This window comes from Fibroporia radiculosa, assembly GCF_000313525.1.
Source record: "Fibroporia radiculosa TFFH 294 genomic supercontigs, scaffold120, whole genome shotgun sequence".
Taxonomy (NCBI): domain Eukaryota; kingdom Fungi; phylum Basidiomycota; class Agaricomycetes; order Polyporales; family Fibroporiaceae; genus Fibroporia; species Fibroporia radiculosa.
This window is the reverse complement of record NW_012133176.1, coordinates 1-16,017: the sequence shown is the minus strand read 5'-3', so window position 1 is coordinate 16,017 and position 16,017 is coordinate 1. Positions and strand designations below refer to the sequence as shown.

Sequence of the window (16,017 nt, the reverse complement as noted above, 5' to 3'; positions counted from 1 at the left end):
GACAAAATTCGTTTAGGCGCCGGTTAGTTTAGCTGAGAAAGGAAAGCATAACGCCCGGGTATCATGGGATCTAGTTCAGGAATCCTATGTACGGCCGCGTTGGCGTAGTGGTAGCGCGCCCCACTTGTACCATCTGAATAGGTATGGGGAGGTCACTCGTTCAACCCGGGTACGTGGCATTACCTTTTTTTTGTGGTGCTTAGCTTAATATTGGTATCCTCCTTCGTCTGTCTTGGATAGAATATCTCGGGAAAACAATATATGCCCAAGATTTATCGCTCCCACATCGCAGCAGATCGCGAACTAGATGGAGCCATGATAAACACTCATGTTGCTTCTTGCGAAGTATCATCCCCAACGTCAACGCTGAAGGTCTTGCTTCGACACAGAAATGTCGCTCAGCTTATACACCTCCGTCCGTCTTCTGTCCGGTTCGTCCCTACCACGAACTCATTATTGATGCTTGCATACTCATGCGTATACGCACAGGCTATGACATGCCTTTGCTCGGTTTGGGGGTGTACGAAAACGACGACTGCGTGCCCGCGTGCCTCACGGCGCTGAAGCACGGGTACAGGTGCGCATGCCTTTTATTGCCCCCAAGTACATTTCATGACAGAATGACGATTCTGTTTGTCGAAATGCAGGCATATCGATTCAGCGCGCTACTACATGAACGAAGACCAAGTCGGCCAGGCTGTCCGGGAGAGCGGTGTCCCCCGTGGAGAGGTATTCGTCAGTGCGTCCATGTCCTCTTGCTCCCCTCTTATCGTACCGATCATGCATTCGCTACAGCGACGAAAATCTATCACCCTGAGCATGGTTTCGAGAGCACACTACGTGCGGTAGACTCCTCCGTGGAGCGCTTCGGCCTGGGTGAGCAGACTCGCAAACCGCCTCGTACATTCACTCAAGTATACACTAATGAATAGGGTATATCGACCTGTACCTCATCCACAGTGGATTGTCGGGGAAGGAGAAGCGACTGGATACGTGGAGAGCGCTTTTAAAGGCTCGCGATGATGGCAAGCTGCGCACTGTCGGTGTGTCAAACTAGTGCGCACTTTGCTCAAATGGTCGATGATCACTCTGATCTGACTCGACATCTGTGGTAGCGGAGTGAAGCATCTGGAGGAAATTCGTGAGGCGGGGCTCCAGATGCCTGCTGTGAACCAGATCGAGGTCGGTTACCATAATGCCTAGCAAGGTTCCGCAAATTCTGACATTGGACACAAACATACAGCTCCACCCGTTCTGCCAGCAAACGCCGATCGTCAAATACTGCAAGGAGCATGATATAGTCGTGCAAGCGTACTGCCCGCTCGTTCGCGGCAACTTTGACAATTCTGTGGTGCAGGACGTCTCGCGCAAGGTTGGTTTCTTCTCAGATTTCAGGGTTTTTCCTGCGCTTGCCGCATCTCCGCTCACGAAACACAGTACAACAAAGATCCCGCACAGGTCCTTGTTCGGTGGTCTCTGCAGCATGGGTGCGTCCTCCTTCACACTCATATAAAGCTGCTATCTATGCTGACTTCTCGTAAAGCTTCAGTCCCCTTCCAAAGTCGTCCCAGCCCACGCGGGTGGTGTCCAACGCGGATGTGTACGACTTTGAGATTGCATGTGAGGATATGGCGCGTCTGGATTCGCTCGACATGGAAGGTGATGGCGCGACGAGCTGGAACCCCGTCGATGCGGACTGAACTGGGGGTAATAGAAGTAGGGAACATCCCAGTCTATCAAAGACACACTGGTCACGATATTGAGAGCTGGCATCTTGGATTTGGAAAAGCGGATTAGATTCTACCACGAAGGGCGTTGCAGCCGACGCTACACCTCGCGCGTTCCCGATCCGTTCAGTCTCAATTGCAGAATCGGTACGTTTAGTAGGACAAAGTAGGTTTGCATACAATGCTACGGTCGTAGGACAGGACTAAGTTTACAGATGATACAGTTACCATGAGGAAGACTAGGAGACATAGTGTTTAAGAGGACGTTTCCATCTTCCAACGTTTTCGAGCTTCGAGGGCTTCAGCGGCGATGGCAATCATCTTCTTATTGTCCCTTCCGTACGCGGGTGGCAGGATGACACCAATAGAGAGATGTCTGCGTGTAAGTTGTCTGTAATTTCGGTTTTGTTCCAGGTGATCTGGTGAGTAAAGGATAGGACGATTCTGACGAGGGCTCCTTTCAATTTCCTCTCGACATCGTTTGTGTGAATGGGTTGGTACGAGAGCATGTCGAAAGCGGGAAGAGCGGCAATTCGGGGAGGGTGTAATTATGCGACAATGACGTGCAGCGTAGGAGCTGGTGCGCTATCGTCGTCACCCCTGGTTCCCGATGGACGACCTCATGTGAACGCAAGGTTGACGTCGGACGACAAATAAGGCTAAGGATACCATTTCTTCCACGAAACCACGCTCGGTGAAAATAATCTCGACGTCACTGCCACATGACCGCATGTATTGATCAAATCCTGATGAATCATCAATTCTCGTTTCAGCTGACGCTTGCTGACCCACGGATCTGCGCTCCACTTCATTTGTCCTGGTCATATCTTCGAGTATTATTCAGACGTTTCGGAAATGGTGCATACATGACAAAGATCTCAGGTTAATCCCGGGTCCAACTTGCCATTGCCATGACAAAAATACAGCAGCCTCACTTTTCTCACGCATCGACCTGCTTGCCTTGCACCTCCTCTCGTTGAAGTCAAACCCCAGTACGGAGACACGAAAACATGGCTCTGAACATACTCACCTCCGTCCGCCTTTCATCTGGTGGGTTTGCCCTATCAGTGAGCTAACTTGTCTGCCTGATACCCGTGGCTTTTGCAGGCTACAGTATGCCCCTCCTCGGTCTCGGAGTGTTCAAGAGCAATGATACGCTTTCCGCGTCCCTTGCTGCGCTCGCGCACGGGTATAGGTGTGTAAGCCCCGGCGCAGTCTCCTGGCGAGTCGCTTACTACTACTACTAGGCACATCGACTCTGCGCGCATGTATGCTAACGAAGACCTGGTCGGTCAGGCCGTGAGGGAGAGCGGCGTCCCCCGCGGCGAGGTTTTCATCAGTGCGTATCTGCATGCGTACACGGAGGCACGGTAACGTGGCTGACCAAGGCGCACAGCGACGAAGATCCACCAGGAGCACGGGTACGAGAGCACGCTGCGCGCTGTCGACTCGTCGCTTCAACGGCTCGCATTCGGTGCGTGTGCCGTCTACGCTTCTACTCCCGTGCAGGTCGCTGATGTAGAGGGGGCGCAGATTATATCGATCTGTACTTGATCCATAGCCCGTTATCGGGGAGAGAGCGCCGCCTCGAGACATGGCGTGCGCTCTTGACGGCGCGGGACGAGGGCAAAGTGCGCACCGTCGGGGTATCTAACTAGTCTGTGTTCCTATTCGTTTTCTGGTATGCATCTGACGCTTCCCGCAAGCGGCGTGAAACACTTAGAGGAGATCCGCGAGATGGGCCTCGAGACGCCTGCGGTGAATCAGATCGAGGTATGTTGGACCTGCCTTCATTCTGCCTTGCAGCGATGCTCAGTGGTGCACATATGCGCAGCTGCACCCATTCTGCCAGCAGAAGCCGATTGTCGATTATTGCAGAAAGCACGGCATCGTCGTGCAAGCGTACTGCCCGCTCGTCCGCGGTGCATTTGACAACCCTGTCTTGCAGGAAGTGGCACGCAAGGTGCGATGGTGTGTTGAACTTGGTCCTCCTATCTTCCCTGACCATGTGTATTCTTGGGGAATTTAGTACAACAAAGAGGCCCCGCAGATACTTGTCCGATGGTCCCTCCAACATGGGTGCGTCCTGTTTGTTACTATAACGACACCTCATACTGACCCAGATACACAGCTTCAGTCCACTGCCCAAGTCGGCTCAGCCTGCGCGGGTCGTGTCCAACGCGAACTTGTACGATTTTGAGATTGCGCCGGAGGACATGGCTCGTCTGGACGCGTTAGATAAGGGACCGGATGGCGCGATAAGCTGGAACCCGGTTAATGCGGAGTAGAATGTAGGTGGGTGAAAAGCGTATGCACCAAAGACAATGCAGAAGAATTCCATTAGCGAAACTAGTTGGGCCATCGGATGATGGAATATAGAGCCTGACAGAATTCACGTTGGTATAGTCGGTCAGATATGCTGCATCGAATAATATATGGAGGAGCCACTAACGGTTGACTAGATAAATACCAGTACAGTAGGTCTGATCTCCCTTTACATAAGGTTAGTACTTGATTCTGCGAGAAACCTTGCTCCATGGCTTGCCTGTGCTCAGTAGTATATCAACCCTGAAGCCTATGTTCCATCGTGATGTGATGCCTCCGTATCCTGGTGGCTCGAAGTTGTATTATGAAAGAGATAGCTACTATTTGCCGCCGTGGAGGCTGAAGTTGCTAGATCCGCTGGGCAGAGGCACGGTCATCGACACCTGTCTGTTTGTTTCCATGTTTTTATATTCAGCACAGGGACTCAGTAGGATACAGGGTATTACTGCCGTTCATTTGTTTTGGGAGTACGTGGGCGCGCCGGCCTGCAACGTCGCACCGCCATCCGAGGTCAGATGTACGGCGCACAGCTGAATTTAAGCCGGCCATAAAATTAGTTGTTTTGTGAATTGTGCGTTTTGCGATTGATAATGGTTCGTTCGCGCACATAATGCACGTCATTCTGAGTGGTACTGTACATGCCCTCGCAACTCCCAAAGTGCTCGGCATTGAGTACGACGTCATGGATCATCAAGTATCACCGTACGTGACATTAAAAACATAGGAGACTTCGCCTTCAATCACCGTTTCTTTTTTCCTCATCCGCACAAAATGCGTCTCGTCGCTACTACTCTCCCAGTCAACCCCCCAAGCGAGACTCTCCACCTTACTGAGGCACAGCTCTATCAGGGCCTCATCTCAAAGGCCCGCGACCCAATGTGAGGTTCCTATCCGATCTCCGCTGCGCCGCTAACCAGCCCTCCTTCAGCCGTTTCGTTAAGCAGATCCAGCAGTGCCGCATCTTGAGCGAGCATGAATCTGGCCTCCGCCGCGAGATCGTCTTCACAGGGAGGCCCGAGGCCATGCTTGAGGACGTCGAATACTTCCCACCTGGTCTGGTGGGCTATGTCGCCTATACTTCCAGACTGCCTCCTAACTCTTCTGTGTGACTCGGCAGGTGATGTTCACAATGACGTCGCCGACGTCCAACGATCGCACAACACCTCAGGCGCGCATAACGAATTTGATCAGTCATACACCTGACGGCGGCCTGTTCCTTACATTCAGCTTCGCTTTTGGCCCTAATGGCCAGCTGGACAAGGACTCGGAGGCGGATACGCGTGAGAGGGAAGTGCGCAAGGCGGGCGAAGAAACCGTTGCCCACACCTTGGCTGTTGTCAGAGAGTTGGTCCAGTCGGGCCAGATAAAGGCTTGATGATTGGAAGCGTTGTGTAAAACTATTCATGTCGTGTTTCAGGATGCTTTTGGCTGAATGGAAACCAATATCATCTCTTTGTGCTACTCACATTACAACCTGGCTGAATATCCTTCATGACTTAAGTTACTGCTGTAGTTCTGGGTTAATTCTTGAGTCAATTAATCAAATGAACTGAAACATAATGTGTGGTGCTTAACAGTAACTTGGTCTCGAGACCACACTCTGGTGGATATGAAGTTTGAGTCCTCAGCAATATCAATAGATCACTGCTGCTTTTGAAATAGTGTTTACAATTTGATGCTCAACTGTGGTTTCCACCACGGAACAAGACCGATTAGGATGCTTCAGGTCTTCCTTTCAAGTGAAGCATATCCATACATTACTGACTTAGTATCGTGGCTGACACTGCCTTGCCTGTAAATACAATACTCTGTGCGCGAGAGATGTGCTTGCTAGTGTGCTGCAGCCCCCATGACTGTGTTGACGGTGCCGCGCTGCGTGCGATCATGTGAGCCCTACGCTGTGATCTTGTAAATGTGGCGCCCCTCGATTATGGCATTTGAGTCCTCAGGAACCAACAAGACACTGTAGCCAAGTGGTTACGGCGACAGATTCGAATTTCGCAATATCTGTTCCTCTTTGAGGGCGTAGGTTCAAATCCTGCCAGTGTCGTTATTTTTCATCCTTGTACGTCTTCATCCTCGCAAATCTTTCTTCGTGATTTTTTTGGGATTTGTTGTGAATTGTTCAAAAATTGTTGAAGGTGTTTCAGCGGTGGAAGTGATTCGCACACAGCAACCGTAAATAAGCGCCACAGTACACATGATCGCGGGAAGTGGCGCGCGCACTCGCGAAAAGGGCAAGTATGTAATATTTCTACCTGTCCTCGGCCAGTTCTTCCGATTCTGGATTACACGGGGTGTAAAGTGCCAATGTGGTACCGCAGGGAGGTCATAAGGTGAATGTACTATGTTCTCTTTTAACGAGTCGCCAATTTGCAGCCGCTAGTTAGTATTAGGAAGATCGTATCCATCGAACGCAAGTGTCTGCATTACCTCGCTTCAAATCGACGTTGAACGCTGAGCTCGCAATCTCACACTAAGCGGAATAACTCGGTCTCAGAAGTAAGTCTTGCTCCTATGTACCTGTGTTTTATTGGCGAGATATATCTCGTTGACAATCTGTAGTCCAGGTTTCGGCCTTGATGTTATTACCGTGAAGTATGGCCCGGCACTAGTTTATATCTGCTTGTCAATGAGTAATCAGTCCTCAAGTGTGCATGGAGCGTGTATAACTGAGTCATGGTGCTAATATGCCATCGAGTATATTAACCATTTGTGAATGCTGAGTACTACAATCCTACAATCTCCTGCTAAATGTTGACTCCGTCTGTTCACACTCCGTATTCTTCTACATAGCCTACAACATCTGTCCCGTTGGATGCTACAACAATAATCCCAAGCGATACAGTGAACGAAAGTATAAGTTAACGTCGAATGCCCTCTTGAGGGTCTACCAGCGGCGTGAACGTCGACGTCGGTGCGAATGAATGGGTGAAAGTGAGGGCTAGATGCGATTGCTCGCACTGCAATCTCAATCAGCATATAATCTGGAAATGATAAGCAGTTTTCACATACCTGATAGCCAGGATATGACGTTGAGCTCATGCAATGGTGCAGCTCCAGTTGTAGGAGTTGGTGGTGTCGTAGTTGCTTGGCACTTGGGACGTCTCTGCGGTCTCTTCGGAGGGAACAGGGGCAGCGATCGTGAGGAAGGCGTCCATTGCTGAAGAGTGAGGATGAGTGAGAGTGAGAATTTGCAGAGGTAGGCGGGGACGTTGGAGTCGCTGAGTGACTTGGGCTGCTCAACGGACTCGATGTCTGCATTTATAGTGTGCAGTCGTCCGGCGGCATTGTTTCAGACAATAATGAAGAACCGTGGTAGGCATAGATGATGGGCGAGCACGGGCGTGTGTGCCTGAGATGCGGACTGAGAAATCACTGCGACGTAGGTGAGCTCTGCGTTATTGTCTTCACCTCATTGCTGAGTGGCGCGCGCCTCAATCAATGTCGGTATCTGGTTTGGAGCCGACATTGCACCATTCGGTCAATAAAAAAAGGACATCTTTGCGAATCTACTGCGACAAATATGTTGTTCTCAAGAATCAATTTCAATCCGGAGAGCTTTGATGACAACATTTTCCAGCTTCCACAGCAGACCCGAAGGCTACATGTATCGTAAAATCATGTAGCGGAAGACGAAATCGGTAAGTCACGCAGTATCCTCGTCTCGGATGCGGGTACACGGTGCGCGCTCTCAGGTTATTGTAACGTCTGCGCTTCGACCACGGATGTCTACTGGCGAGGACACTTTTGATGATCGGATCTCGCGCGAAACAAAAGGCTCTTCGCGTCGTGGGATGACCCCAGTGCGCTCACTTCCGTTCTTGTTGTTCTGTCTGCCCCGTGTGTGGCAAGCGCGCTTCGTTGAGAGTTGTCATTGACAGACTTCCCCGAAGCTTGCCCGCGCGGCTGCTCGACGCGATCATGTGATCGTGATTATGCGTCGCCGTGCGCGACTTACACTGAGTCCAGACGCGTGCGCCGCATTGACTTAGTAGTGTGCATGACGCATGCACGTTCCGCAAAATGACGATATGCAATTGATACAGTGACTGGCGAAATATACATACATATGGTCGGATTTCAGATTACACCAGCATGCACTACAACTGTCCCTATCAATAACTATCAGTACATTACAAAGTTGTTCAATTTCGTCTGCATTTCCTCCAACTGTCTTTTCTCATCCGCCAGACGCTTCCGCTTGGCTTTTAGAGTGGGATCTTCCTCCAAGAGCTCAGCGAGGCGTCTGGAAGTGTTCGCAGCCCCCAGATCCAGCTTTTCGACAAGTTTCGTCTCCAGACCATTCACGAACCGCTGGTTGAGATGCCGCTGAATTGTCAGTGGCACGTTATCGATCACACGCTGGTTGGCAGAATCTAAGTACTGGGTCAAGCATAATTGACATGGGCTTACTTTATATGCAACCTGAAAATAAGCTCGGACTGTTGCCATTACTACCCTCTCACTTTCGTACGGGAGTGGCTCGAGAGGTGCTTCCGGTTTCGACTCTAGGATTCTGGCTTCGTAGGTCCGCGAAAACACGGAAGGGGAATATGCGACAGGTTCCTCGCGAGCCTTCTGGGAGCGATACCGATGTGGGTTACGATATACATCTCTGTAATGTTCGAGGCAGTTTGAGCGGACGGTCTCAAAATAGTGATTGTTTTGTGTGAAGTAGGGGACAGTTTCGCCCTCTAATACATCCGCAAGGACTTGGCGTGCACGCTGGGTAGATTCGCCAAGCTCATTCCGGATCATTGGACTGTGCTAAGGTGAGCATGCACCTTGAAGACAAGCATACGCAGCATGCATACGTACGCAATATACTTCTCAAGTGCTAGGAACTGACCAAAGTGCTTGGTGATCTTCTCATTTACGATCGCTGATAGATCACCGAGAACGCCGTCGAAGCATCTTTGAGAGGGCTGAGGCCATAGATCGACGGACCGCTTGATGAGGACCTTTATGGCCTCATAGGGTATGTGGTGCGGGAGCTCCCAACCTGAGCAGCTGTTGTGGAAGTTAACAGCTAAATCCAAGGCATCGTTCAAATGATACATACTCTTCGATGACTCGACCGACGTCGAGTAAGGTCATAGGAGGTAGGGTGGACTTGGGGCTCCTGCTTTCAACATCATTGTCAAGAGTGTCTTTCACAAATTGGGGGTCGATGATGATGTCTTCCTCCTTGATCTTGGTCACTGGCCGGAAATCAGGATATGTCGAGCGAATATTCAGCTTGAATGCCTTATAAGTCTTTTTATTGAGATGGACGAATTTCTTGCTTTCATTGACGGCCTCCACGTCACCCTGGAGGTCTTTACAGAAGCGCGATATCCTAGTGAAGACCTCAGTGGACGAGTCAATCGAGACAGCCTTGGGCAAGCCCTGTATCTCGACTAGGCATTTGCTCAATTTTTCCCGCACTTGCTCCTTCAGATAGGGCAGCCTTATTAATGCGTCAGCGTTGATTCCAGGAACGAAGTTTGCATATACTCACGATTCTTCAATGACTTTCATCAAGACCTTACTAATGTACGACACCAGGTTCGGAATGCCTACTCGGTTACAAGAAAGCAGCTCCTTCCAGGGCTCTGTCGTCTGAAAAAATGTCGTGGCTAAACGCTCCAGATCTTGACGCGACAGGTTTTTCGCTCGCTCTTCGTCGTCGGGCAGCCGCACGACATAGTATCCATGTTCGAGCTTGTGAAATCGTCCTTGAATGACGTCCAGCCATTTCTGGCGAGCTCCGGTTGCGCCAGAGGTGAGGGAATCTGGCTTCGTGATCACGCCTGATGATCTATTATGGACAAGCATCATGGTAGGGCGAGAATTGTCATACCAATTGTACGTTGTCCGTTAGGATCAGCGGCTCTCGCAAGGCGAACTGCCTGCTGATTTTCCATATCATCTATGCGTTGGTGAGCTCACTCTGTCTGCGCTGAGAGAACGGGAGAAGACATGCCGCTTGCCGGAATGGTTACAAGAATCAAAGTAGACTGCTCCGAAATGTACCCCTCCACAAGAGACTTCACCAATGAGATGACCGCGTCATCCTCATTCTGAACAAGACCTATTCGTCCAAATTGAAGTATCAGCGGCATGTGTGAGACTCTATGGAAATTGACTACCTGGGAGATCAACAAATGACAAGTCTGTACCCTCTGGGTCCTCGATATTAATCACTACCGCGTCTTTGGAAAACTTGAGCGTTTGCTGGTCTGTGGTGGCATGACTACGGAGATTCTCATACCCCATCCCTTTGAAGTGGTTTGGAGGTAAGTGTGGGTTCAGTATCGCCGCTTGTGCACGTCGGAGCCAGATTTCGACCTCCTTCTTCGCCATGAGCTTGGGGCTGAATTGTTCGTGCTGTTTTCCTGCCCTACCTAGAGAGATCTCACAGCTCCACACGTCTTCGTTTGTCAGCACTGTGCACTCCATGGGGCACCTAGCGGCGATTTTTTTTCCAGCGGTAAGACTGCCGACACGCTGTTGTGTACTGGTGATTCTCACCTAGTGCATGTGCCACTATCCCGAGGTACGCTGATCTGCGATGAACGATTAAGAAAAGAAATTTTGTAAAACTAAATGAGACTCACTCCTGTGAGAGCTTCGACCAGGGAGCTCTTGCCAGCTACACCAATGTCACTCCTTCGTTAGGGTCACTATACACGACAGACTCCACGTACCTGATTGCCCGCCTATGACTGCAATTCGGGGAATATCAATATCCACGCCCCCCCTGTTATCTCGCTCTCAGATCTCAGGTGGTCGCAGGTGTGAACGGTGAAAACACGTACCCCAAGGCCCTGAGATCCTTGACGAGCTTGAATATTTCTCTGCGCTTTTGCGCATACTCTGTCCCAGCAATGTTGAGTGTGGTGGTCACAGAATCCATATCGACGTCAGCGTCGGTAAGGTCGATGTTGATGCTGGTGTTGGCGGTCGAACTTGTATCAGCGTGTCTTCGGCGAAACCTGAAGCCCTTCATAAGCCAGAGAGGGTTTGTGTCAAACCTACCAGCCCGCATGCCCCATTTATGCAGCGAGCTGGTACCAGCGCCAAATCACCCACACTGCATAGGCTCAATAAGAAAGACAATACTTTCCATGGAGGGACAGGTCATCAGGTGCATACCAGTGTACTTGAGTACGCCCACAAATGTCCAGCCTCAGGTACTCAGGTACTCGCATAGGTGAGTTCCTTGACATTTGAGCGTCTGGCCATCAGCAAAAAAGGGCATTGCTGGAGTGCTGGAACTCTGGAACCATTTGGCAGCAGCCGCAGATTAACTGAAGGCCGCGAAATTTTCACGCAGAGTTCCTTGTAAGCATGAGTTAGCATAATTGGGGTACTTAAAATGACTGTAGATGCACAGCACACCTAAAGATATGTCTTGATATGCCAGTGTGTTAGAGCGCTTATACAAGGCTGAGCGCTGAGCGGCTGGACTGCCGAAATCGCCTCTGAACTCATCTGGAAGCTCGGGTACAGCACTTCAGACAATTTCTTGTTTTGCTGATGCTGGATCATCGTCCGATGAAATTGTAGCACCGGTCCGGTAACTTATACTAGTGTTGTACAACATGCGTTGGCACAGTTACGAATCGTCTTTGGTCTAGCTTCGATACTCCCAATCGTGTTGAGCAGATTCCCGCAGTGGCTGCTTATCGTGGGCGAGCATGGAAAAGAAGGAGATGGCGCACCATGTGGTGTTGTATGCTGCAGGCAGGCGATAAGTAGTACCGATTGCTAGCCAGGTTGTCAAACCGTACGGCTACGAGGCTATTCTGAGAAAACAAGGTCCCTTTCTAATTCGAAATCGTGGCGATGCTGCACACGCTTGTACGTAGAATCAGTCTTCTCTGCATCGCACTAAGTAGAAGACACTTACCTTCGACGTGATCGACTCGGGTACGGATGCAATGTGTAGACTAAGAACAACCCGCTGCATGAATGTCATGGACTAGTCCACCTGATGCGGAAGGGGGATATCTGTGCTCGGAAGATGAACATTCTGCAGGGACAACATCCATTGCCTCGTTGCGTAACAAGAACTCTAGTGGCAGGATTCAGGAGCATGATGTCACTCGTGCATGGAACTAGGTCAAGCTGTGATAACGGCGCCCTACCCTAGGATCATCCATAAGGCAGCCCAGGAACAGCATTGCAACAGCTTGTACATAGGCAGGCCTTTAGAAGAGCCGCGCTTCGCTCGCGTCACTACGCAGACCGCTTGGAGAACAATCTCAAGCCGGGGTTCGATGTTCAACGTTCAACATCGACAGCCTTGGCTAGTGGATTCACCTAGCACCATCGCTCATCCGGGCCGGAACAGAAGCCATGCGTTCCATATATACTGGATGCGATTCGCAACAGCCCGGGCCTCTAACTTGTACATTAACATAATACCAATAGGCCACCCATCCTCGCGTCACGCCTTCATTGGACTGCTCGAGGAGTGTGTACAATGCCGCCATAGTCCTCGTACACTCTTACGCGTGCCAGACTTTCGCAATAAGCTCGGTAAGCCCTACGAATCGATACGATTCGAATTAAGCTTTTCTGCAGAAACACGTGTGTCCACTCACCGATGTCGTTCGTGTTGAACTGATACACGCCAACCAAGACACCGACTGTAGTAGCTCGAAGGGTCCAGGTAAGGACGCGGCCAAGGATGGGGAATTTGCGGGCATGGAGGTAGTCAACGAGAACCCCGTCGAACTAAATAATTATAACAAAGAATGCATCAGTGCGGGCTTCACACATAAGAGCAGCGCAGCCGCTCTATAGCCGCGCTACCCCTAGGGATATACATGACGAAACGCGACGCACCCCAATATGACTATGCATTACCAAACTGACCCCCAAAAGCCCATCTAATATCGGGTAGTTGGTTCCACTCGTCGCAAACGCAGCGACGGTGAGGGGCACGAGACCGGCTGAGAGTAAACGCTCGAAGGCCCAGTGGTATGATCCATGCGATTTGGATGCAGGAGGGAATGTAGTGGGGTCGTTCACTGTGCCCTTGTAGATAGCTAACAATGTGCTCGAATTGATGTACCACAATGTATGGGGTCAAGTTACTCACGGCCGCCTGGGACGTATGCGGTATCTGACGCTGTCCTCGCTGTGTGTCGTACATTTCCAGAGCGCACATTATACAAAAGCGATGTCGGGTTGTATTGGGTTGCGTATGTGGATGAAGCCATACACCAGCGAACAGTTACCAGAGCAAAAATATGTCAATCTGGCGGGTCCGAAATAGACGGGGATGGCACACACCCTGCACGACGAGTGGTCGAAGAGACCTACGCGTGAACGTAGACACAATACGCTTGTGAACGGCTGAACGGGCAATGAGCGAGGAGGCCATGGTGGTGGTTGCGGTTGCGGTCGCCGTCGGTGTCGACTTGACTTCCGTGAGCTCGAGTCCATCACGTGCACATCAAAAGCCGAATAACGCCGCGGCGCGTTTATTCCGCTTTTACTGAAACCCGTCTTTGATAATGACTCTGCTCTTGTGGAACCACAGGAGGAAATTTTGGAAGGGTATACTCAAGCCCATGTTATTTTCCGAAACTTTTCTTGTGTCAATTTACACAAAGCTCGCTTGGACACAGCACTTCGGAAATACCCGGGAGTTCGCGCGTCCTGCTACACGCTCACGTGATATACGGACAGCGTAAGCTTTTACGGCCGCTTCACAGTCGTCAGTTGAGACGACTTATAAGATGACGAGGATTTGTCCCGGTGCTACGATTTGCGGGAAACAGGCAACAAGACCATCTTTCTGGCTTTCACTCACTCCATGGTTACACACCATCACTCGTGAGCGGTTTATATCGAATTCTGCAGATCGTTGAAGGCCACATCTATACATCCTGACGCCTTTGAGTTGGGACTTGAAAATCAGTATTGGCAGCAGTGCAATTAATAGGTGAGTTATTTGTGACCTCACGCCGCATGAGCCTGTAATGCATGAGTGGGTGACATGAGCATAAGCATAGCAGTGCCCTCCTGCAGTCGAGACTGAAGATATTCATTACTATTTCTACAGACCTGAAGAAATGGCACCAATCAAACTAGCGATTATTGGGTCTGGACCATCTGCTTTCTACGTCGCCTCGCGATTACTCTCTTTGCTACCATCCACGAGTCCTCAGGCATCTCGCCTAAAAATTCATATGTATGACCGACTGTGGGCACCCCATGGACTCGTGCGGTACGGGGTAGCTCCAGATCATCCAGAGGTCAAGGTATGATCGATGTCCTATCATTTTTTGAATTACTATCAAGCGCGCATTCGCACTTTAGAACTGTACGCACAAATTTGATTCTGCTGCTGAAGATCCACGTTTGCGCTTTTTTGGCAACATAAACATTGGCACCCCGTCTGTCATTCCACACACACTACCTCTGTCGTTGTCTACTTTGATGTCTCACTACACGCACTTATTATTTTCTACGGGATGCACCGTTCCTATCTTACATTCTGCCCTTCCGCCCTCTACATACTGTGTACCGGCATTATCCCTAGTGCATTGGTATACACAACACCCTTCATCTCCGCCGCCGCCTCCGCTCGAACGACTTTCACACATCACGCTCATCGGCCAGGGCAACGTCTCGCTCGACATCGCTCGGATGCTGCTCACACCTTCATCAGAGCTCGCGAAATATGATGTCCCCGCTCCTGTCCTCGCGGTCCTCGAGCGTTCCGCCATCCAGCATGTCTCTATCGTTGGGCGGCGAGGTCCTCGCCAGGCGGCATTTACGACCAAAGAACTTCGGGAGATGATGAACCTGTCAGATGCATCTCTTGTGCCTCTTGATCCTGCCTTGTTGAAGGCACCGGCGGACGGTGCGGAGTCGCTCACTCGTCAGCAGTCGCGCGTGCTCCAGCTGCTTCAGAAGGGCTCTAGAAACAAGCCAGGCACCACGCGCAAGACATGGTCTCTCGATTTCTTCCGCTCACCAACTGGCCTCATCCTCCCGGACCCTTCGCTGTCACAGCAAGCTACGTTGACGCTCGCGCACACGACGCTTGATTCTTCCTCGCGTGCTGTGTCGACGGGCGAGACCTCTACCTTGTCCACGTCCCTCGTCGTCACCTCTCTCGGCCACCGCGCGGACCCGAGCGCAGCCTGGTACGATCCGGCATTAGGACATCTGCGCACAGTGGGCGGGCGCGTGATCGACGCGGCGGGGCGGACGATGCGCAACGTGTACGCGAGTGGATGGGCGGCGACAGGCGCCCGGGGTGTGCTCGCGAGCACGATGATGGATGCGTATGCAGTGGCCGATGTCATCCTGCGCGACGCATTCCCAGGCGAGGACATACAGACCGTACCCGTTGTCGGCGTAGATAGTATAGATGAGAAGGCGCTCGCCGAGGACGTTTTGCCGAAAGAAGTAGATGTCGATAGTATTCCGCCTGAGGTCGAGGCAGGGTTGCGTGATGGTCGAGTCACGGACTACGAGGGCTGGAGAGCCATCAATGCCGAGGAGGTTAGGCGGGGGGAGGCGATGGGTAAAGAGCGAGAGCGTATGGGGTGGCAGGAGGTTGAAGCGTTCCTTCAATCCGTAAGGCCTCGTCAGTCTTGATATATTCGCGCAGTATCAGGCATGTTCATTTACTCCATAGAGAGACAATTCCCTGACTCTGTCGTATTGGGAGTATGCAGCCGGCCTCTTCGACCTCATCAAGTGATTAACAACATCTCAAATACACCTTTTAATTCCCGTCCGTAGCTCTCATGGACACAAACGTCTGGGTTCTCGCATGAGTGAGAACTCTGTCGATCTCACGTTGAAATGTTTCTGTCTATTTTGGGGGCCATAACAACATAGGATCGGCGTACCTACGCCATCAGCAAAACCCGAGCCGCAATATATACGATGGCATGTAATGGCAATAAGGCCAGAGATGATTTATGTATTTATAAGTAGACAAGACATG

The 16,017-nt window shown here is 50.9% G+C and overlaps 6 protein-coding genes across 6 annotated transcripts; 4 read left to right on the top strand and 2 right to left on the bottom strand.

Annotated features, from left to right (window-relative positions):
* Nucleotides 1-391: 391 nt before the first annotated feature.
* On the top strand, nt 392-1,700 carry FIBRA_00366 (uncharacterized protein; the record flags this gene model as incomplete). Its single annotated transcript, XM_012322264.1, has 9 exons — nt 392-431; nt 490-577; nt 648-739; nt 796-876; nt 933-1,056; nt 1,116-1,182; nt 1,244-1,372; nt 1,438-1,487; nt 1,550-1,700. The coding sequence occupies 9 exons, from the start codon at nt 392-394 to the stop codon at nt 1,698-1,700; spliced, it is 822 nt and encodes a 273-aa protein (XP_012177654.1).
* Nucleotides 1,701-2,737: 1,037 nt separating this feature from the next.
* On the top strand, nt 2,738-4,015 carry FIBRA_00365 (uncharacterized protein; the record flags this gene model as incomplete). Its single annotated transcript, XM_012322263.1, has 9 exons — nt 2,738-2,777; nt 2,835-2,922; nt 2,975-3,066; nt 3,124-3,201; nt 3,261-3,384; nt 3,434-3,500; nt 3,562-3,690; nt 3,757-3,806; nt 3,859-4,015. The coding sequence occupies 9 exons, from the start codon at nt 2,738-2,740 to the stop codon at nt 4,013-4,015; spliced, it is 825 nt and encodes a 274-aa protein (XP_012177653.1).
* An 808-nt stretch (nt 4,016-4,823) lies between these two features.
* Nucleotides 4,824-5,427, top strand: FIBRA_00364 (uncharacterized protein; the record flags this gene model as incomplete). Its single annotated transcript, XM_012322262.1, has 3 exons — nt 4,824-4,930; nt 4,981-5,110; nt 5,170-5,427. 3 exons carry the CDS (start codon nt 4,824-4,826, stop codon nt 5,425-5,427), a joined length of 495 nt encoding a protein of 164 aa, XP_012177652.1.
* Nucleotides 5,428-6,916: 1,489 nt separating this feature from the next.
* Nucleotides 6,917-11,046, bottom strand: FIBRA_00363 (uncharacterized protein; the record flags this gene model as incomplete). The annotated part of the gene is made up of 13 exons (XM_012322261.1): nt 6,917-6,996; nt 7,068-7,215; nt 8,193-8,417; nt 8,469-8,817; nt 8,874-9,065; nt 9,118-9,504; nt 9,556-9,855; nt 9,987-10,128; nt 10,187-10,503; nt 10,569-10,603; nt 10,655-10,689; nt 10,745-10,797; nt 10,856-11,046. The coding sequence occupies 13 exons, from the start codon at nt 11,044-11,046 to the stop codon at nt 6,917-6,919; spliced, it is 2,454 nt and encodes an 817-aa protein (XP_012177651.1).
* A 1,504-nt stretch (nt 11,047-12,550) lies between these two features.
* On the bottom strand, nt 12,551-13,431 carry FIBRA_00362 (uncharacterized protein; the record flags this gene model as incomplete). Its single annotated transcript, XM_012322260.1, has 4 exons — nt 12,551-12,588; nt 12,647-12,779; nt 12,921-13,093; nt 13,341-13,431. 4 exons carry the CDS (start codon nt 13,429-13,431, stop codon nt 12,551-12,553), a joined length of 435 nt encoding a protein of 144 aa, XP_012177650.1.
* Nucleotides 13,432-14,125: 694 nt separating this feature from the next.
* On the top strand, nt 14,126-15,768 carry FIBRA_00361 (uncharacterized protein; the record flags this gene model as incomplete). Its single annotated transcript, XM_012322259.1, has 3 exons — nt 14,126-14,314; nt 14,373-15,641; nt 15,703-15,768. The coding sequence occupies 3 exons, from the start codon at nt 14,126-14,128 to the stop codon at nt 15,766-15,768; spliced, it is 1,524 nt and encodes a 507-aa protein (XP_012177649.1).
* Nucleotides 15,769-16,017: the final 249 nt, after the last annotated feature.